The 22,123-nt window shown below is 38.8% G+C and overlaps 1 protein-coding gene across 3 annotated transcripts; it reads left to right on the top strand.

Moving 5' to 3' along the window:
- The first annotated feature begins 1,865 nt into the window (after positions 1–1,865).
- On the top strand, positions 1,866–19,292 carry LOC122082443. Of its 3 annotated transcripts, none has more exons than XM_042650006.1 (4): positions 1,866–2,505; positions 3,002–3,895; positions 5,436–6,659; positions 15,723–19,292. In XM_042650006.1, the coding sequence occupies exons 1-4, from the start codon at positions 2,346–2,348 to the stop codon at positions 18,815–18,817; spliced, it is 5,373 nt and encodes a 1,790-aa protein (XP_042505940.1). In that variant the 5' UTR covers positions 1,866–2,345; the 3' UTR covers positions 18,818–19,292. The 3 variants fall into 3 exon arrangements, with proteins under 3 accessions (XP_042505940.1, XP_042505941.1, XP_042505939.1); XM_042650007.1 differs by having other exon boundaries at positions 1,867–2,505; positions 3,047–3,895; positions 15,720–19,292; XM_042650005.1 differs by having other exon boundaries at positions 1,867–2,505; positions 15,720–19,292.
- The last annotated feature ends 2,831 nt before the right edge of the window (positions 19,293–22,123 follow it).

Raw genomic sequence — 22,123 nt, 5'->3', positions numbered from 1 at the left:
GCACGCGCTCGCCTCAATGCATGATGCGCGGGAAGGCGAGAAGCGAGGCCGCAAACCCCAACGGCTCGCTCGTATAATCGTACCGTATTTTGTTTATTTATGTTACTTTACGTCACCGGTCTCACGCCACGTCCGTCTAAGCAAATCGTGCGGTTTGCACGAGCCAATTGTAAGAGTCTCCTTATTAGTTGACTTGTTATTGCTCAGCAGCATCGAAAGGCGATAAATGGTTAATTTCCCCAATTGCCCTTCGGCTTAATTACGAGGATAATCTCGCATTTATGGTGCCACATAAGGATAAACGCAAAACATGTGTACGTCGGTGGGCCAGGACAAAAATGTAACGCACAAAGCAGCGGAAAGTGTCCGTAATCTCGAAAATACCCTCACACATTTACCATGTGTGCCGTAATCTCGAAAGACTAAAGTACCCTCACACATGTACCATGTGTGACATAATCTCGAAAGTACCCTCACACACGTTACCCATACCGCTATATGTGAACGTACGGTTTTAGAAATCGTTACGGGCCGATACCTAACCATCTACCGATACAAATATGTTTTTCAGATGAAAAATACTGTTCTAATATGGAATTGAACAGATAGGTATCGATATCAGTGTAGCGGAAACAGATACTATAAATTAAATCAATACGTGAAGGCTTTGTGAATGGTTTTGTGATAATGTGTCATTTTACTTTTATAAATGTTCATTTATGTTACTATCAATAGTTGTTTAGAAGAATATTTGTGAAGATATATATATATATATATATATATAGTCATAAAACTATACGTGAAGAGTTGTTATTCTTCATGTATAGGGTAGCTAATTGGAGCTCGGAAATGACTTCTCACACTAATGTCAGGTGGAAGTTTCTAATAGGATCTTAACATTTTTAATGTCATTCGTGTATTTATATGGTTGTGAGTTTAAAATTAATTTAATGTTTTCATGAGTCAATGTAATGTTTTAAATTTTGTTTGAAAATATTAAAATTGTTTAAAATATAAAAAATTAATAAAAAACAAAGATCACATGATGGGTTTGTATAATATTGATGATATAATTAAGATGGATAATCAAACTCTACATATAACTTACCTAAGATTTCACTACCCATCTATGAAATATATTTATTTTAAATATAACATGAGGTGGAGAGCGGTTTAGTCGTTTAAAAAGTGTCAACGTATGATATGAATATAAAAATGCATGGGACACTTAATTTTTTATTAAAAAGATTAAATAAATATTTGAAAATAAATAAAATGATTATTTTATTTCAAAAAATTATCTCAACCTTTAGAATGTGACTTTCAATAGAGCTAGATCTCACTTTCAGAGCATGATTTTAGTATTTAGACTGAGAATACCACTCCTACGGAGAGTTGAAAAACCCAAAACTAAGATCTCGGATGGTCCAATAGATTATGATTAATTGGGCTAAATTTGTCAATAATCTTGGCTCCTATGAAAAGGATTAGGTCATTAAGCTCCAAACGTTTATCCTTTGTTTATGAGGATGCATGGTTCAATTTATCTATATCGAATCAACTGTATCGGTTGATATGTATTGGTATAGCTAAGTACCCAATACTGATATAATATTGATACTATAAATAAAAAAAAGATATTGGTATTTTAAAGGGCAAAACGGTCTGAGAAATTATTATCAGTATCATTGTACCGATACCGAAAACCTTCAGAGGCGGTGGGAGGGGGAACGGTCCGTTCACTCGTTGGGTGTAATCGTCAATTAAAACTGAAAGCAAGGGTATTATAGGAACAAAGGAGAAACATTAGCAACGAGGAGTGGGCTCCTAGTGGGTTCAAAGAGAAAGAAAACGAGAAAGGAAAAAACACGGTGAGGAGATAGTAAAAGAGGGAGACTTTAGCGGACATGAGAGGGGATTGAATTCCGATTAATGGCGCCATGAGATATCTCTCTCTTCCTCCACCCCTTTTTCGTCTGTTTTTGAAATCCAGGCTGTTTTTCCCCGTTAGCGTCTTCTTCACCGCGAGAGAGATTTTGATTGACGGAAAACGAAGATCGCGAAGGAACCGGCGGTGATTATTTCTCTGGTATTTATTTTTTCGAAGAAGAAGAACAATCATAGGCATCTAAGCATTCTTTTGATAATCTATTTTTTGGTCTGTGGATCTGGTGCCGGAAACCCTAGATAGGGTTTTCCGACTTTGTTCGTGGAGTTTTCCCCTTTCGGCTTGCTACGACTCCTAGTCGAGTGGGCGTTGCGTTGAATGAGGGAAGGAGGGAGCTGAGGTGTTCTCTGCAATTATCTTCTTCCTTTTGGTTGCCGATGCTATTGGCTGTCTTTTCATGCCGCCGGAACCTTCGACCTGGGATCGGAAGGATCTTTTTAAGGAGAAGAAGAATGAGAGATCGGATGCCCTAGGCTCTGTTGCAAGATGGAGGGACTCTCATCACGGATCTCGCGATTTTGCCCGATGGGGCTCGGACGACTTTCGCCGCCCTCAAGGTACGTCCCTTATCCTTGCAAAGGAAAAAGCCGTTCTACTGTATTGTTTTGAGAAACACCACTCCTCGGAGTTTAGGAATCTATAGTTTCTTTTGACCAAGGGCCACTTGGGTTCGTGAGCCTGTTATGTTCATCTTTTGCTTTCCTCGATCTGTTTTTCGGGTGCCAAAGTTGTCAAACCAATTGATTCGGGGGTTGAAGAAAAGAAAGAAAACATTTTCTTCCATTCTCTGTGGGTGAATATGTTATCTTCTTACTCGTTTTCATCTTCGCTTTCCCAACACTATCTATTGGATTGTCTCTTCATATTTCGTTTTCTTGTCTGGTTCTTTGCATAGATCTTACTTCCCCTTTTAGGCTCTTTCTTTTGACTTCAATGTGTACTTTTCTGGCAAAACTAGGGTTATTTTCGATTTCTGCGAGGTCTGCAGTGTTATGCTTGCTTTTGATTTTTCTTGTGATTTTCCCTTTTGTTTAAATTAATTTTCTGCTGAAGGTCATGGTAAGCAGGATGGTTACCAGCTCTTTCCCGATGATTCAGGTTATGGATGTACGATTTCACGGTCCGGCGAGAGAGTAGCAGATGATGATATCTGCCGGTTTCCTGCTTCCCGTGCCGAGGCAAAATACGGGCGGAACAGCCGGGAAAGTAAAGGATCTTTCAGCCAGAAGGACTGGAAAGGTAATATTTCGGAGAGGGATACTGATGTCAATTTTAGCTCCTCAGGCAGGCCGCATGAAATAAGTGCTCAGAGGTTAGTGCCGCATGAGATAAGTGCTCAGAGGTCAGTCGATGATCTTTTAACATACCCATCTCACCCTCATTCTGACATTGAAAACTCGTCATGGGATCAACTCAACTGCAAAGATCATCATGATAAGATGGGTGGTCTTGATGGCTTGGGTACAGGCTACAGATATGACAAAGATCACTCGTTTGGCCCGATCAACTGGAAGCCCCGGAAATGGACCCGTTCTGGTAGCCTGTCATCACGTGGCTCTGGTTTCAGCCACTCGGGAAGCAGCAGGTGCATCAAAGCCGATTCAGAGGAAATGAAGCCCGACTTACGGCACGGGAAAGTACCTTCAGCTTGTATACCTTCTGGGGATGCTTCTGTTGCTGTAAATAATGCTGCACCTGTTGATGAGTCCTGTCTCAGAAAGAAGCAGCGTCTTGGATGGGGCCAGGGGCTGGCAAAGTACGAGAAGGCGAAGGTTGAAGGTCCTGATGAAATTATTGGAAAGGGTGGATTGTTTTCATGTTCAAACAACAATAGAATTATGCATGGTCCTGTTCCAAGCATGTCCGACAAAAGCCCCAGAATCACAGGTCTATCAGAATGTGCCTCTCCCGCAACTCCGTCTTCTGTGGCATGCAGTTCATCGCCAGGTACGCATTGATGTTGCTTTCAAGGTTTCATTTGGATGAAATTACTCGAGTATTTCTTGACTTTTGTCAGATGAGCTATTGTTGATGGTATTGAGGATATTAAAATTTAGACAGGAATTTGGCTTAAAAGGGAGGCGGGGAGGGTTGTGTGGATTTCCCTGTGAATCCTATCACAAGTTATGTTTATATGATACAATTCTTTCCGGGAATTTAGACAGTTTGTTCCCTGTACCTCTGAAACAACATAGTGTAGAAACTTTGAGGTTTTCTAAGACTGGGTCAACCATTTTCCTTTTGGTGCTCTGTTAGTAATATATAGTGTTTATCTTTTCTGTTATTAAAATCCCCGCAAATTAACTAAATTTGTCCTTGAGGATCTTCGTTGAGCTTTTCTTCATAGAGTGTTAATTCTTTTATATTCTCTTTCTGGGGTAAAAGGACTTCCCTACAAAAGCACGTAGTCATTTCTTTTGCCTTTTTTCCCCCTTTTCTTTTTGTTCTGAGTTGAGGTTAGTTAAATTTTCTCCAAAATCAAATGATTCCACTTGTGCAGTCAATTATTTATGCCTTGCTTACCTCTATGATCATTGCCATTTGTTGGTTTGAATGAATCTCTGTGACAGTATATTTTTGTGGTATATATGGAAATTCACAATTGTAAGTTTGGTTCTGATCCACGTTCAGTATTCTTCTAAAATTTTATTCAGAGTACGGGCACGCTGTTTTTTATTTTTTTATGACACTCTTTCTCTTTAATTTGAAATGGTATAGTTTTCTATTCATCCCTATAGGTTTTGTGATTCATCACTTTTATTAGGAGGGCATGTCATTCCCTTGCTAAGGATTTCGTGCTGTCAGAATGGTTTGGTGTTTTATGTATTGAGTGCTGGCATGCCTGTTGTACTGCTTGTTTTCCAGGTGTCTCTGGTGTTTAAATAGTTTGGTGCTGTCCAATTGTAGGATCTTGTAAGCTTTGAGTGGAGGGTGTGACTGGAGATAGTGTTGAAAGGATTATGTTTCTGTATGAGGTTTTCATGTTTTCTATGCCTACAAAGTTGGCAAAACTGTGTGTGTGTGTGTGTGTGTGCTGTTTAGGCTTGCCTAAAACTTATGGTTGATAGGTAGTACATGAAGTAATTCGGCTTGTGGTCAATGGTTGTAAGCATATAATCTTACTGGCTCTTCACTTCTTCTCTTAGGGAGTTTTATCCTTGTCAGATATATATTGCTTTCCCTTTTATGGGATAACTGATGTCATATTAAATCCAGTGATTAGTTTGCATTTGGTGACATTCTCTCTCTCTCTCTCTCTCTCTCTCTCTCTTATGCGTGCATGTGCATTGTTCATCTTTCTCGGGATTCTGTAAGAATTCATTAGCAATATGTGGATTTGTTTCTAACTTCTCAGAGGAGCATTCTTGGTTGCTTTTTTACTGTAAAGTCGTTCCCAATTCAAACATTAGCTGCAAATATTTTTACAATTGTCTGGTTTATTACGAATCATTCACCCATTGCACTATTTGTTTGCCTGTGGCTACAGGAGTGGATGACAAATCATATAATAAGGTGGCAGATATTGATAATGATATGAGTAATTTAAGTGATTCACCTGATCAAGGATTTCAGAATTTCCTGGAAGAGTTCCCTGTTAGTCTAGAGAATTTGGAGCTCAATCCCTTGAATAATTTAAGCTCCCTTCTTTCTGATCTAGTACAAGCTGAGGATGCCAGCTCTGGTGACTCTTGTTTTGTGAGATCAACTGGCACGAATAAGTTGCTGCTATTAAAAAGTGATATTTTGAAGGCGATTGAGAAGACTGAATATGAAATTGATTTGTTTGACAGTGAGCTCAAATCCTTGAATTTGGAATTGGAAATTGGTGGTTTTTGTTTAAGAGGGCCCAGTTCTTTACAAGTGATTAGTGTGCCCAAACATTGTACAGAAGTATGTGATGCATCTAATGTATTGCCAACAACAGCTCCGCTGCAAGTAGCTGCTGCGGGAGAGGTCCTTGAGGAGAAGCCAATGATTCACAATGATACCTTGGTAGATGTATGTACTGGAGTTGGGGATGAGGATATCGACAGTCCAAGAACTTCTACGTCCAAGTTTGTGGAACCACCATGCGTGAAAAATCCAGACTCTTCTGCAGATGTGGCAAAGCATGAAGAATCTTCTATGGGTTTAGAAGTAGCCAGCTCTACAACTGCTGGTGGACAAAGTTTATTACCCTCTGACAAAAAAAGGCCAGCAGCAAGTGTATCTGGGGCAGCGGAATCAAATCACCGTGTTGAAATCAATGTATCTGGGGTGGAAGAAGCAAATAACCTTGTTAAAATCAATTCCAGTGCTCAGATTTCCAGTAACTTGGGCCCGCATAGTGGCAAAGAATGTAAACTGCATTCTTCAATATTTGCTTCGAATAAAGATAATGCAAGAAAAGCATTTGAAGTATTTAATAAACTATTGCCCTCTGAGCAACATGAAGTTGATATTTGGGGAGCCAGCTGTGCCTTTAACTTGCAGAACAGGGTACTTGTTAAGAAGAAACTTGCAACAAGGAAATGTTTCCTGCGATTCAAGGAGAGAATTCTCACCATGAAGTTTCGGGCAATTCAATACTTATGGAAGGATGACATGCGTTTACTTTCAAGGAGGAAGAGCCGGTCGAAGTTTCAAAGGCGATTTGAAATGAGTTCCCGAGTGTCGCATGCTGGTCACCAGAAAAATCGATCATCTATCCGGTCTCGGTTTACTTCAACTGGTAATATGCTTTGTCATAGGATCCATTAACTTTATCTTGCTTACTGAAAAATGCAAGTAAAATTGAGTTATCATAATGCGAAAAAATTACTGTCTAGCTTTCAAAGCTCGAGGAACAGTTCACAAACAGCTGTTTTTCTTTCTTAATGCCACCAATTCTGGAGATTAATAACTCTTAAGATTATTATGCTTTTCTCTTTCTTGAAGATCAGTCTTCTGATTGTTTATCTAGTGAATGCAGATGCCTTGATTTCATGTGTGTAGGATTAGCACGAAAGTTGTTTTTTGTTGATTGGCATAGAATTTGCTTTGAGAAGAAGCCCTTTCTCTCAACTTTTGTTGGTCAGTCCTTTAGGATACAATTATACAGTTGATTGGGAGCATTTTATTGATTGGAGGGCAACTTGTTTTCTTTTCCTGGGAAATTGACCCTATTATAGAACTTGTGGAGATAAGAAACTAAACATAAGTTCATTTCTGTTATCATAGGTTCTGATATTTTTTACTGATTTACTTCAGAATAGGTGTTGTGTTTTGTCAAATGCTCCAAATTTTGATGTCATTGTGTCTGTGTGACGGGTTTTGGTTTGGTTTAGGGGTTTGAATATAATTAATTAGACTTAGTGTTATTGGACAAGTTTCTTTCTATATCTGAATCTGAAAGATGAAATTTGATGTTTCGAACTCATCACCGTATATGAATCAACTTTCCATTCAAATTAAGACGTGATTGTCACCAATCAATAGCTAAAATTTTTTGTTATCGACTGGGCAAAATGAAAGGAGCCTCCCCCCTTTAGATCAGAATTAGAGCATTTTTTAAATCTTTGCATTACCTGTTTAAAAAAATGAGCTTCAAATGTTACTCTTACTTTATTCATGGTTAACCGGTACCGAATTTTGAACTATCGATTGTTAGCTTGTAACTCGTTTAGACATATATGGACACCAGAAATTTGTTATTCTATCATGTAACATGATGCACTTTACAATAATCCAACTAAAAGTTTATAATCCATCACCTTACTTTGGCTCTCTTTGGTATGATTTTTGCCCACTATCTCTTATGAATAGAAATCAGTTTTAAAAATATAAATCTTGAATAGGGGAGTAGCTATTTCAATTTTAGAGGCTGTAACCATGTCCAATTATTTTTGCTGAATCATGTGTTCAAAACATCTAAAATAGAGGGTAAATTTGTCATTTGACATGTTTAAAAAATGAAGCAAAATTGCCCTCCCCTCTTTGGTATTCTTTGTACCAAAACGAACGTCTCACTGCCCCACTATACTGGTTTGCTTCTCTCTTTGGAATAAATTCCGACGTTGAGAAATTTCTCTGCCTCAAATGTTCACCTCTATTATTTCCTCCAATTCCGGAAGCTCTACATGCACCGACCTCCTTTGACAATGGAAGCTTCAAGTCTGTCGTAACTCCCCATCTCCTTATTGCCCATTTATCTCCAGCAAGGCTTCAAAATACTCCAAAATTTTAACCTTTGCCCTGATGTCTTTCCATTCCCATCCTGATACAGTGCAGGCCCAACGATTGGGCTTCAAAGGAGGTTCAAGTCTGCTCCCTATTTTGGGGTTATTGATCAAGTTAATTTCTGCCCAGATTAGCCATCTATTCTGCCAAGATGTGCCATTGACCAGCAGAGCAGTATTCCATATTTTGATAGATATCAGAGTAAACCGAAGAGGATTAAAAATTTTCTTCTACCAAATCAACCAGCTGAGTTGTAAGGTGGTTAATGTCCTAAAATTGGAAGGATTCGAAGGATACAATGCTAGCTTGGGTGGCAGAGAATCTTGGGGATATTCATCAAAATTATTTCCCCATTTGGATGTGGATATTTCCAGATTTTGTGGGTCCCATACCATCTGGATTTTAGATGCCTTCAATATCATACAAGTAAGGGATTATGGCCAGCTGTGTGAAGATCATATGGAGTTTGGCTGCTGCTTATGATTGTGGACTTCTAAAAGACCCTGAGCCAGCTCACATTAAGGAGATTTATCATGAGAGAAATTAAGGAGATAATTTAGGACTCTTTACATCTTGCGTGGAGTTATTTGGGGATGCCAGAACGCTATTCGCATTTTGAATGATTTATCGACATCCATCAGACTTCTAATTCCTATGCCACCTTTCTCCTTGGGAAAACAATCTGATGACCAAATTAACTAGGGATGTTTTTTAAAATTCAAGTCTCATCCCCTATCCCAAGGGACTTCACACTCTGGGAGTTCCGTCTACTTGACCATCTTATTCGTATTTTAATTACCAGCCCCACTATTGGTATTGTCTTTCAAATTCATATTAGGCTTTATGCTTATAATGGTTGGTTATCGTAAATCAACCTATCATATCGACGAGTACCTCTGTTTTAGACTTCTCTTTCCATTGCCCTTCGAAAAGATTTAACATCTTTGATCTTTCAAAGTTGCTAGTCAACGTGTCTGTGATGCCACTCATACAGGAGATCCTTGGTGGGGCCCATGGGTGACTACATAAGATTGGATTCTTAGAAGATCTTTCTTATTTTTGTTTTCATTGCTAATTAGTTACCAATTTGGTTGTAACTAGGGATTAAATGGTTCCTATTTTCAAATTTTTAGTTTTAGATAGTAGGATTTCTTTATTGTAATAGCTATCTTGGAGTTTCCTTCGCTATTTTGCAATTTCACACATGGGGAGTTTCACTTTGTAATTGCTACTTGATTATAAATATAAGAAAGGGGTCTAGTCCCTAGACAATTTGTGTGAAGGAAAAGAATGGCTTTGTGTTGTAGCAATGAGAGTCGTGAGATGTAGTGACAGTGAGATGCTGGGGGTGAGAGGCCCAAGATTGCGATAGTTCCCCAATTCCCCTTCCCCAGCCATCTTCCTTCTATCTTCATCTATTTTCTTTTCTTCAGTTTCAGATTCATTGATCAGTGAGTTAACTTGCAATTGCAATACAATCGATCCAATTTTCCCCTATGGTATTTGTTACAATTCTTCATTGACCGACATCACATCGATCCTACTGTAGGGTTGATTCTTAGTTGAACTAGATCCTATGTTACATCTAGTGTTCCATCGATTCTTCGAACTTTTGAAGGTCCCCACAGTAGATCTAGAAGTTGGTGTCCATTGGAGATAATGGATTTTCTTATCAATTGTCAAGCCCTTGGCACTGTGAGAACCATTGTTAGCACCTTGCAACCCGACCTCTATGCCTTTGCCATGGATTGGTTGAGCCTTGCCTCCCCTGACTAAGGAATGTTACCAGAATTCGATTCCTTTCGATAGCTGCCACCTGATCAAAAGGGCGTGAAGCTTGTGCAGGCACAAGGCCCTATTCGAACCCTACTCGCATGTAGAGGCATAAAAGGGATACAAAGGATGATGATGGGATTTGGTGCCATGGTACGAGAGAAAGAGAGGGAATGGAATTTGAAAACTATGATCCAAGTGTATTCCTTATTCTTGAAATTATTTTCATGTGATGCAAACATGGTTCAAAAACTCATCGAAATTTTGGTATTTTTTATTTTACCGAAACGAAACTGCCTATGAAACACAAAAGACACAATTTTGGTCATATTTCAGTCGTCTCACCCAAATTTCGGTCGTTTTAGTCATTTCATTTCAAAATTTCACTCTTTTTTTTCTGTAAAAAAAAAATGCACTATTTTGTTGAAATTTCGGTAATCTTGGTCATTTCATTTTGCTTATTTCGCTAATTTCGGCCATTAACCCCCCCAAATGGCCAAGCAAAATTAATGGAAAAAGTACACATTTTCACCGAAATTTCGGTTATTTTGAATCCACCAAAAACACCGAAACGAAACGAGTTCTTAAACCTTGGTGCATCCAAACAATTTCAATTTTATTGACAAAAAAATTATTTATTGACTTATTTCATGAAATCAAAAACAGCAACAGCAGGAACAACTCAGCTTTATCCCAACTAAATTGGGTCGGTTTCAGGGATCCAATCAAAGATGACAAGAAAATTAAAAGGAAAGGAGAACACCATAACAGAAACAGAAAAATCTCACCTAAATGGGGTCGGGAACATGGATTTTTGCCCAAAAACGTCTATCCGATGTCATACTTGGGACCGGACCTAAACTACGCATGTCTTTTTTGCTACTACTCTTATAATCATTTTAGGTTTGCCCCTAGCTCTTTTAGATCCTTATACCTGCAACAGATCATTCCTCCTAACTGGAGCATTTTTAGGCCTCCGTTGAACATTTCTATACCACCTCAAACTTCTTTATCGAAGCTTATAATGAATCGGGCAACTCCCATATCTGCTATAAATGGTCATTTCATGGAATCAAAGAAATATAGAAATAGAAGTGATACCAAAGGGAGCCTTAGATTCATGTTTTTTAAATTTGGGTGAATCCTACTATCAATTTGGTTACAATAGTTATGTTTTCTATTTTGTATATCATTTGATATGTTCCCTTCGATCTTTTGAATTGATGTATATGTCTTTGCATGTGTATGCAGTTTGTGCATTCGTTCTAAGTTAGATCATTAGAGATTTGTTTCAACTTCTTTGGCTTTCATCTATTCTATGGTTTGAAAACGAGAGGTACTATAGGCATGGAAGGTAAACAATCTTGTTGGAGGGAGAAGTGTTAAGACGCTAACATTAGTGGGTTTCAGGAAAGATTCTGTTTCCAAAAGGTCGAGGATTATTATTATGAGTTGGCTTTTCAAATGTTTTACTAGAACAATTCTCTCTTTCTTCACCCCCTCCTTGTTTTTGTGCTCTTGCTCGGATAGCTCTCTCTATTGGTTGGTTACTGACTGGTTTAGATCATTCTGTTCGCTCGTCCTTCCTGGATCGAGGGCCTTCCCTTTGCTACACCTACCGTCCTTGGCTATTAGTTATTGAGCTCTTGCTATAGTTGACGAGCTAGGGCCTCTTTCTAGCTCTTGCTCGGTTTTAAGTAGTTGTGTAACTGAAGAAGAAATTTCTTTTTCTTTATCCAATTTCTAATGAATCAAGTAACTATCTATTCGATCCGGTATAGATAGTAACTATCTGTTCTTCTAAGGTGTGAGGGGCTCATTGGGATTGTTTGAGCAATTCACGCAGATCGTTGACCTCTTGCCAATTGATTCCGAGTAGCTTTATCAAGATAAGAAGTGAATTGTGGAAAGGCTTCTAACTCTGCAAATTGAGCTAGTTCCAATTTTAATTTGCCAGCTACCTGTTTCATGGCTTTAATTTGAGCAGGAGATCCTACTTTGGAGACGGAAATACCCACATTAATAGCTGGTCAGATTCCAGCATTGAATAGATCAACAGATAAAAATATTTGTCCATCAATAATGGAAATTATTTTAGTAGCAATATAAGCCGAAACATCTCCGAATTGAGTCAGTTAGATTGATTTCGTGAGTTTTATAATTGTTAAACCTTGGTCAACGTCCCTTTCTTGTTTTTATGATGAGAATGTGGAAAATGGGGAGCAGTTAAACCATGCACAAAAATCATGGAAACTTGATTTTCTACTTATAAATTGGTTAAAATTATTGATTCTGTGTCTTAGTGGGGCTATTGAGTTTTCTTCTACAAAATCCTTATTACATTGTAGTAGGTTTGGTGTTGGACAGTTTGCTTGTGGTGGTGGGCTTTATGCTGGTGCATTGAACTGCTATTCACAGATGCCTCCGGCTCGAGTTGTGGGTTGCATTTTTAGTCTTTAATGTGAGTTGTGTGTTGTGTATCTAGCTTTTAATGCGGAGTTGTGTGTGATTACGTAGTTTTTAATACAGAGTTGTGTGTTTGAGTTATTTCTTTCATGCTTAGCGGGGCTATCAAGAATTCGTTATCTCATTCCTCCTTTTATGAAAGTAGATTGGGTGATGGATTATCTTGGTGGTGGATGTGATGCATGTAGGACGCTTTGGTTTGACTGATCTATATGGTACGTTAGGTAGACAGTTGTTACCTTATTATAGTATGTCGTTATAAGCTTGAGGCTGATTTGTAGTGGTGCATCAGGTTGACAGCCGGCACTTATTATAATTTGCCATAATCCCTCAATCTTTTTCCATGGATCCTTGCGCTTGTCCTTGTTTGGAATCCCCATGTAACCGACCCCATTAAGTTGGGATAAGGTTTTGGAGGTTGTTGTTGTATTGATTATGTGTCCTTGTTCCATGTCTTTGCCCTCGCCGACCTCTTTTTAATAACTTATTTTTGTTAACTTTTTTCCCCACATTAATGCTATGATGGACACTCTTTGGTTCGGTAATAATTGCATTCACAAATCATCGGAGATTGACTTCTTTAGGCAGCTTCTGTGGATATGCTTGTTTGGTGACTCCATTAGCACTTTATTGCTTTCTATTACCATCTTTACATAGAAACATTCGTACCCATCAGTCTTTATTTGTAAAGTCTCTATTCCTTTGTAATCGAAGCCCAAAGATCTATGAAGTAGCCCATGCTTGAATAGCCAGGCAGACAAAGGACCCTGCATCCTTCTGATTTCTTCTGTATTTTTTAATTAGTATTTTACATTTATGATGAAATTTATGAAGATTGACCTGCAGTTTGTTATTCTGCACATCTATCTAACCCCTTCTTTTGGGTATTCTAGTTCTGGAATAATTTGCAAACTAAGAAAAACAAACCTAACATACCATACGTTGTGTTTTCTAATTTTTACATTTTTGTACTTTATATTGTCAGGGATGATCACCTCTAACATCCATCATGTAGGTTCAAGGTATATATTTAAGAAAAGTGATTTAAATATGTTATTTAGTGGTTCTTTTGTAGAGAAAATGTAGAGAATGTTTAGTATGTGGAGCCTTTTGACCCAATGAATCCTAAAAGATGATTTGGTTTTGTCATTTTGGTACAGATTATGGTTTTGTTTTTTCTTTTAGAATCCTCTTTCCCAGCAAAGTTCCACTAAACAAGGTTAATCGACCAGTTCATGACAAAAGAAAGTCATGGATTTCATATTTGATGATCAACTTCCCAGCCAGCTTTTCATTTATGGAGTGATGGTATGTGTATCTTTGGTATGGGGAATTGTCTTCCAGTATTTTTTTCCTAGAAAACATAAGGTATGAGCTAACTTTAAGTTTGTAATAGATGCTCTGATTTGAGTTTGGTTTGTGACCTTATCCTAGGATATTTGGTACTGGCGCTATTTTGGTTGTCTGCTGATGCCCAAATTACATGGCCGCTCTGAATACATAAGATATCTCTCAATTTAGTTGCTGAAGAAATCCTAGTTGTTGACATTCATAGTCATCATCGTTGGTCAATTGATGATATTACTGTTGCCTTTTTCTTCAGTTGTTTGACACTTTCAGGTGGCTAGTGAAGCAAGACCAATTCTGAATATCATGTAATTTACTTTCATTTGGTGGTAGTGGCCTTTAATGATTCAAGTTTTAGTTCCCTTCTATAGTCTAGAATGCCAAGGTGTCTTGAAGTTATTGATCTCAAAGTGGGTTTTGTGGAATTGCAAGGATGGATCTGTGGTTGAGTGGTGAGTTATGGAGTGGAAGATGAATCTGCATTGAGAAGATCATGCAGTCAACAACTGGGCTCATTGTAGTTGTGTATAAAATATTGTTCACTGTTCACCATTGTTGAGATATAGACATTGGCATTTTGAGATGGCTTTATGGTGTTAATGCTATTACTAGTTCAATGGTTCTATCAATTGACCCAATAACTTTGACATTCTTGGTGATGATTTGGAGTGAGGTGACGTATGATTGAATGCATGGCTGGTGGAAGTATTGAAAAACTTGCCATTGCTCGGTCTCAGATTTCCTCTTCCCCTTTCATTTCGCCAAAATATTTGTTCCAGGTTTAGGATTTTGGGTTCAAGATTTTGGATTTTCAATTGCCTGTGGCAGAATCACAGAATAATGGGTGTAAAACTGTTTTTTTTTTTATTAGAGAATACCTTGCATAGATTACACAAGTTGAACATTTGATGTGCTGCACAAAAAAGGTGATGCATTTAAATTTTCAAGTCTTCTCTGCTTGCTCCTGATTGGAAATTGGGCAAGATGTGAACTTCAACTGCAGCGTGATTTCTTACAATGACTTTATGTTTTCTGAGAACTTTAGTGGTGGCTTTGATAAATGGTTGAGGGGTCACCACATAACTGATATATTAAATTAATTTTGTTGTTGAAGACGGTTACTGTAACTTTACCACTGCTTGAATGTTTTATGTGAGATTATATGGTCAGCCAGGTTCCTAGTTCTGCTGATGGTCTCAGGATGAGGACATTGATCAATTTATTATAGACCAAGGAAATGAGACATGGTTTTCAGTCTGTTGGTAGTCCTGCAAATACATATCAAGTACATTTTCTATGTCGAAATCATGATATGATAGTATGGCTTCTGATCATTACTATGGTCTGCTTGAATATGTTCCTGTGCATGAAGCTGAAATTTGATATATCTGCTGGTAGTGGAGTGTGGGTGAAATAAGAATGTATGGCTAACCGATTCCTTGGAGATGCAATGTAGCACCGGACAGAATTTTTAGGAATAAATCTATTTATGTAGTGCAGGAAGCTCTTTAACTGTTATAACCTAACCTAACCTCCCCCCCCCCCCCCACAAAAAAAAAAAAAAAAAAAACCAAAAAAAGAAGAAAACTATCCTTTCTACACAACTGGTGTAACCTCTTCTATATTGTAGAAATCTGGTTCATGCTTTTCTGGTAAGCTCGTCATCTCCTAACCCTACTTGTTGATTATTTGTCGGTGTAATAATTGATAATTGTTTCAAAGCAATTATCATGGGTCTGGGCTTTGTTGTTGAGAAACTTCATTCAAGCATCTGGCTTCTTCTTCTTGTCCTTTATGGGTCATTTATATTTTCCTTTTAGTTCTGGCTCTGACTTGTCATAATTATTGTGTGGCACGTTATGTTTTGATACCTTTTATTATTAACTTGTTTGGATTCTAAACTGTTGTTTATTTTGTTATTGGCAATGCTTCTAGATGCTTTTGCTTTGGTATGAATCTCATTTTTCCACATTTTGATATGCTGCAGTTGGTAATTCACCATCGGTTTATAGCAGAGAGATGATGGATTTTGCCAGCAAGCTGCTGTCAGATTCCCAAATTAAGCTCTATAGGAATAGTCTGAAGATGCCTGCATTAATCTTGGATGAGAAGGAGAGGAAGCTTTCAAGGTTCATTACCACAAATGGATTAGTTGAGGACCCCTGTGCTGTTGAGAAGGAAAAGTCAATGATCAATCCATGGACTTTGAAGGAGAAGGAAATTTTCATGGAGATGCTTGCTACGTTTGGGAAGGACTTCAAAAAAATTGCCTCTTTTCTTGAGCACAAGACAACTGCTGATTGTGTTGAGTTCTACTACAAAAACCAGAAATCAGAAAGTTTTGATAAAATAAAGAAAAAATTGGATCTGAGAAAGCTAGAAAGAAGTTACCCTGCGAATACTTACCTAGTGACATCAGGAAAGAAGTGGAATCGAGAGGTTAATGCCGCTTCCCTTGATATGCTAGGAGCAGCTTCTGTGATAGCAGCTCAAGCTGATGAAAGCTTGAAGGCTCATCAGATTTGCGAGGGAAAGTTGTCTTGGGTGGGTTTACATGGCTTCAAAACATGTGATGATGCTGCCTTGGAAGTGTCAACTGGTGTTGATATTCTTGCAAAGGACAAAGAAGCTACAGCTGCTGATGTGTTAACTGGAATATGTGGTGCTCTATCATCCGAGGCAATGAGCTCCTGTGTTACAAGTTCTGTTGACCCAGGCGAGGGTTGTCAAGAGTGGAAGAGCCAGAAGGTTAGCTACAGAAACAATCAACCTTTGACACCTGAGGTTATGCAGCTTGTTGATGACGAAGAAACTTGTTCAGATGATAGCTGTGGGGAGTTGGATTCAGTTGATTGGACAGATGATGAGAAGTCCATTTTCATACAGGCACTGAGAGCTTATGGTAAGGATTTTGGAAAGATCTCCCGTTGTATGGGGACAAGGTCACAAGATCAATGCAAAATCTTCTTTAGTAAGGCCCGGAAGTGTCTTGGCCTGGATGTGATCCAGCCTGGGCCAGGCAATGATGGAATGCCAGTGAGTGATACCAATGGAGGAAGGAGTGACACTGAAGATGCTTGTGTTGTGGAGATGGAGTCTGCCATTTGCAGCACTCAATCATCATCTAGGATGGATGTGGACTTGCCGTTGGATATGGAAGCATCGACAAATGTAGGTATAACGAACTTGCAGACTGATACAGATGGGTTCATTGAGAAAAAGCACTTGGGGCAATCAGAAGATGAAGGTTCTGAGAAGGATCTGGGAGTTGTTGCTGATGATGTTCTGGCTGTGCCAAAATGTGGTTTCGATGGTGACATCAAGTCAATGGAACAGGTGGAAGGTAAGGTAGAGACTGCATTGAGTTATGAACAGCGTATGGGGGTTCATGAAAGTCTTGTTTCTACTGCTGAGAAAGAACATGGAAAAGAGTCTACTGAGCCAACTGTCGCTCTTGTGGATGAACCTGTATGTGCGGAAGGACCAAAGGGAGATGAGGTGAGATTGAACTGTGCAGTTGACCTCCATGCTGAACCACGTGCTACTGCCGGGCATATGATGTGCTCAGAAATAACACACCCTGCAGTGTCTGGAAATGGTCTGGATGATAGAAAACATACGAAGAGTAGTGCAGATACAAATAGCAATACTAGTACTTTATTTTGCTTTCCACCAGATTCTCCAAACAGTAAAGCTTCTGGCAGTGTGGCAGATAGAAGAATTATTCCTGGTTTTAGCTCGACTTCCAATGTACAACATCAGGTCTCTTTGGAGGGTCTTTCATCTGTTCATAATCCTCAAATTATATCATGGCCACCGAAAGAGAGTTGTCCTGTGTCTGCAAGTTTAGTATTACAGGATTCTTCTGTTGTCCATAGTGCGGATCATATGCAGCCTCCACTACCACCACCATCCTCAACTCTTAATGTTGAGGAGCAGGGAAATAAGCAGCAACTGGAATCTTCAAATGCAGATATTTACCATCAATATCTTTTGGGACAGTCGTTGAATCAGGTGGTCACCTCACAGATTCTCAGAGGCTATCCTCTCCATGTGTTGAACAAGAAAGAGATTAATGGGGATATCGACAGCAAAAGCAGTGGGAAGTCCTCTGTAGTTAATAGTTTCTCAAAGATGAACAGAGATCAACATTCCTATCAGCATTTTGTGCAGGAATCATATGACAAGAAGTGCACCACGTCAATACTTCCCCATTCCGTGGATGCGCTCTATCTTCCGCCCAGAACTCAAGAACAGTCGACGAGTGATCATCCCAGACCCCATTTGTTGAGTAGCCCAGATGTGGCAGAAAACTCACGTAAGACTGGTGATGTCAAATTGTTTGGTCAAATTCTTAGTCATCCCTCGCCTTTGCAGAAGCCGAATCCCACCTCCAGTCGTGATGGTGATGACAAGGGGATGTCTCCTGATACTAGTGGCAGGGCATTTAACTTGAAATTCACACCTAATCAAGGGACTGATGGTTCTTCAGTTATGCCTAAGGTTGATCCTTGCAAGAATTCAAGCTTGGATGATTTCCCCATGATGAGTTACGGTTTTTGGGATGGGAACCGGATACAGACTGGGCTGTCATCATTACCAGATCCTGCAGTCTTATTGGCGAAATATCCTGTAGCATTTGGGGACTATTCAACATCCTCGTCATGCAGGGTTGAACCGCAGCCACTGCCTCCGACCGTGAAAAGGAATGACCATAACTTGGGCTGTGTCTCCATTTTCCCGAGTAAAGATGTAGTCAGCGGTGATTTTCAAGCTTACAGGACCTATGACGGGACGGAAGTGCAACCATTCATGGTAGACATGAAGCGCCATGACGTGTTTTCAGAGATGCAGAAACGGAATGGTTACGAAGGTGTGCCAGGTTTTCAAACGCAAGGAAGAGTAGCTGGAATGAATGGTGTAGGGGGAGGTAGTATCCTGGTTGGAGGAGGAAGTTGTACAGGGGTTTCAGACCCAGTTGCAGCCATACAAATGCATTATGCCAGTGCTGAAAGGTATGGTGGTGGGCAGGCAGGAAGCATTAGAGAGGAAGAATCTTGGAGACGAGGTGACATAGGCAGGTAGTAGAAGAATAAGAAGCAAGCAAAATAGGAAGGTATGTTGGTTAAGAAGGGACAGTTTCTTTGGTCCTTGGTGGCGCTGTGGAAAGTTAAAAAATTCTTTGTTGGGCCGCCTTGTACAATATTTTTGTAAAACCTCAAATGGAACGAAAGGGAAGATATTGGTTACATGGAAAAAAAAAACTTCTTAGGAGCTTTGTACTATGCCGCCTTTTGTGTTTGTTGGTATGCGATGGAAGAAGAAAAAACAGAAAATAAAAATTTCGACAAATTTGGGAGAGGAGGAGCATACATAGCTCTGCTGCTGGGGGCACTGGTTTGCGGGCGTTGTTGCTATGGTTCAGTCTTACAGGTACCCCTGTTTTCATTCCATTCATTCTTGTAGCGGTGTCAGACAAGTGTAGGAGTCTTGAATTATATCGTCTCATGTACATAGATAGTGATAGATAGTCTTTTTTACATTATTTTTTGAAAGCTTATCCTTCTTGCCTTTTTTTCCCTCCCCCCTTTTTTTTCTGGATGCTATTTTCTCCGATTTGTACAATTGAATAACACAGGTCGCTGAGGTTGTGCCACGACTTGCGTGCAGCTGGAAACGACCCCTAGATCATATTCATTCAAATAATTTTTTAATCCATGAAAACATCATGGTAGAATTTGATTTTAGATTATTTTTTGGGGGGTAAAGAATCTGATTTTTAGATTACACCATCTATAGGTAAATTTTTTTTTTTTTTTTAAATCAAGGATTTTTTTTATTGACACTGTTCAAATGTCAATTTATCTGTAGCCTATTTTTTTGGTCCTCTTGGTATTGTAAACAATTCTTTCTAATTAGGTTAAATGTTATCATTTTACATGTTTATTTGAAATATGAGAACTGTGATGATACCTTTTCGTATTTGTCAAAAAAAAAAAAGTGATACCTTTTGGTAATGAAAATTATATTTTTGAAAGTACTGAAGACAAGGGGTGATTAAAAGGTGTCAAGATCTGCATCAGAGGTTATTTTAATACTCCCATTTCTAAGTTGATCCTTTTAAAGTTTTGGTAGTATTGCAAAGATGAGGATTTGAGTTTTTCCACACCCAAGTTCGAGGGACAATCGATGGGTACGGGGTTTGGACGGTGTTCATAGGGTACAATGGTAGTGTGGAGATATTATCGATTTCGTACTTGTAAAAGGCAGAGCATTTATGACCTTTGACCCTCTAATGGGTTAAAAAAAATGAGGGGAGAGGGCCTTCCATGAGACCAGCATGGTAGAAATGTGCGTATCATTTTTTTAATTTTGTGTTATTTACATCTTATAGAACTATCCAAGGGGCCTTTATACACATACACACACAAAAGAGAGGGGATGGGGTGGAGTGGAAGGAATGCTTGTGACTGGAGTTTATCCCTAGATCACAAATGTGGTGTCTATTTTATCAGCAGAGGTTGCAACCACTGTGTTATGCATTGGAGTCAGAGAAATCTGCATACCATACTAATGTTGTTATCCATATATTCATAGCAAATAGAAAAATAATAAAAAGGAGAGTGTTATCTATAGAGGAGCACAACTTCTAGTCTTCCACCAACACCCTTTACTCTTTCTCTCTCTATCTTCTGTTCATATATGTTAGGTATGTTATTTCACCATGGTGAAGGAGAGAGAGATTGTGGTAGAGACTAAGGATGTGAATTTGTAATCGAAACCATTTACCGAAATTAAATTGATCTATTTACATTGAAATTGTAAAATCGTTTAGTAAATGGTACGATTATGATTTCAAGTTTCAGGCCGATTAGCTAAATGGGTTGGGTCGGTTTTAATCGCGAAATCTGTTGGTTTTAAATAGAATTGAAACTGTTTAAATCGATCTGATTAATCCGTATAACAATTAAATAAAGCAGGGGTAGTAATCCGTATAAAATTAAATTGAGTGCCCACCCTGCTTTGGTATGATTTATTGCAATTCAATTCAAGTTTAGGTTTTAGATCATGAATTTGTAATCCATATATGTTACTATGTTATTATGTTATCACAAATGGGGTGTTTTGGCTGAACCACCTGTCATTTTAATATTCTATGCTGTAAAAGGCTGTATTCAGATGTTGTATGATATTAGTTTTATATGTTTGAGAATAACCATATAAAGAAATAACACTAGATTATCAAATTAAGACATAGGGAAAATTACATGATTACCCACTTTTGAGTTTCTCTTTACAAAACTAACCAACTTGTGTTTCAGGTAACAGCAATATACAAAATCAGGTTTGGTTTTACAAAACTACCCAAAATAGTGTTTTTTCCTCAATCATGTTTTTTTTTTACCATTTTACCCCTCAGTTCTTACACCCTACCTCTCCAATGTCCGATCCCCTTCCCTGCAACCCTTGCCCTTGCCCTTGCCCTTGCCCTTGCCCTTGCCCTTGCCCTTGCCCTTCCCTGCCCCTACCCCATCACCCTCAGTGATTTATCGAGTATCTTCACCTCCACAACCCTCTATTTTCCTCTCTTGCCCTGCTCCTAAAAAAATTATCGTTTCTCTAATGGTGTCTTTCCAATTTCCGGCAATTTTTTTCTCCGGTTCTAATGGATAAGCTGTAATGGATTTTACCGATGATCTACTGAAGAGATTCTGCCTGTGAGTGAACTCCTGCGCATCACTGGTGTGCTGGCTCCTTCTTCCCAAACCTCAATATCTATAGAGAAACCATCACACAAAGAAACCTTTATTTTCTAATCAACTTCCAAACATTCCCATCTCAAACCACCTCCCTCTCCACACATACTGCATTGAAAACGGGTCAGAATTCGCAAAGCAACCTTGCTTAATCTCTAGCTTCAATGGCTGAATATACACATTTTCAGAAAACCCATATTATCTTTTAAAACCCGTAGTTGGGTTATCAAATATCGGCATAAAAAAAGGGGATTTCATCATAATTTTCTCCCAAAACTCCCCTGAATTCGTCCTCTCATTCATGGGAGCTTCCATAATTGGAGCCGTAACCACAACAAACCCATTCTATACACAAACAGAGATTTTCAAGCAATTCAAAGCCTCTGAAACAAAATTTCACAATACGTTTTTAAGCTTAACAATTCCATTGATGAATCCAAAAAATTGGAGAAGATTTCAAGGTGATTACCGTTGATGATCCACCAGAAAATTTCCTCCATTTCTCGGTAATCTCAGAATCAGATGAGAAGGATTTAGGAACGGTTTCGATTGATTAGAATGACCCGATTGCACTCCCATTCTCTCTGGGGACAACTGGGTTGCCTAAAGGTGTGATCTTGACACATAAGAGTTT

Source organism: Macadamia integrifolia, chromosome 6 (assembly GCF_013358625.1).
Source record: "Macadamia integrifolia cultivar HAES 741 chromosome 6, SCU_Mint_v3, whole genome shotgun sequence".
Classification (NCBI taxonomy): domain Eukaryota; kingdom Viridiplantae; phylum Streptophyta; class Magnoliopsida; order Proteales; family Proteaceae; genus Macadamia; species Macadamia integrifolia.
Note: the sequence above shows the minus strand (reverse complement) of the source record. Positions and strands in the feature narration are given on the sequence as shown.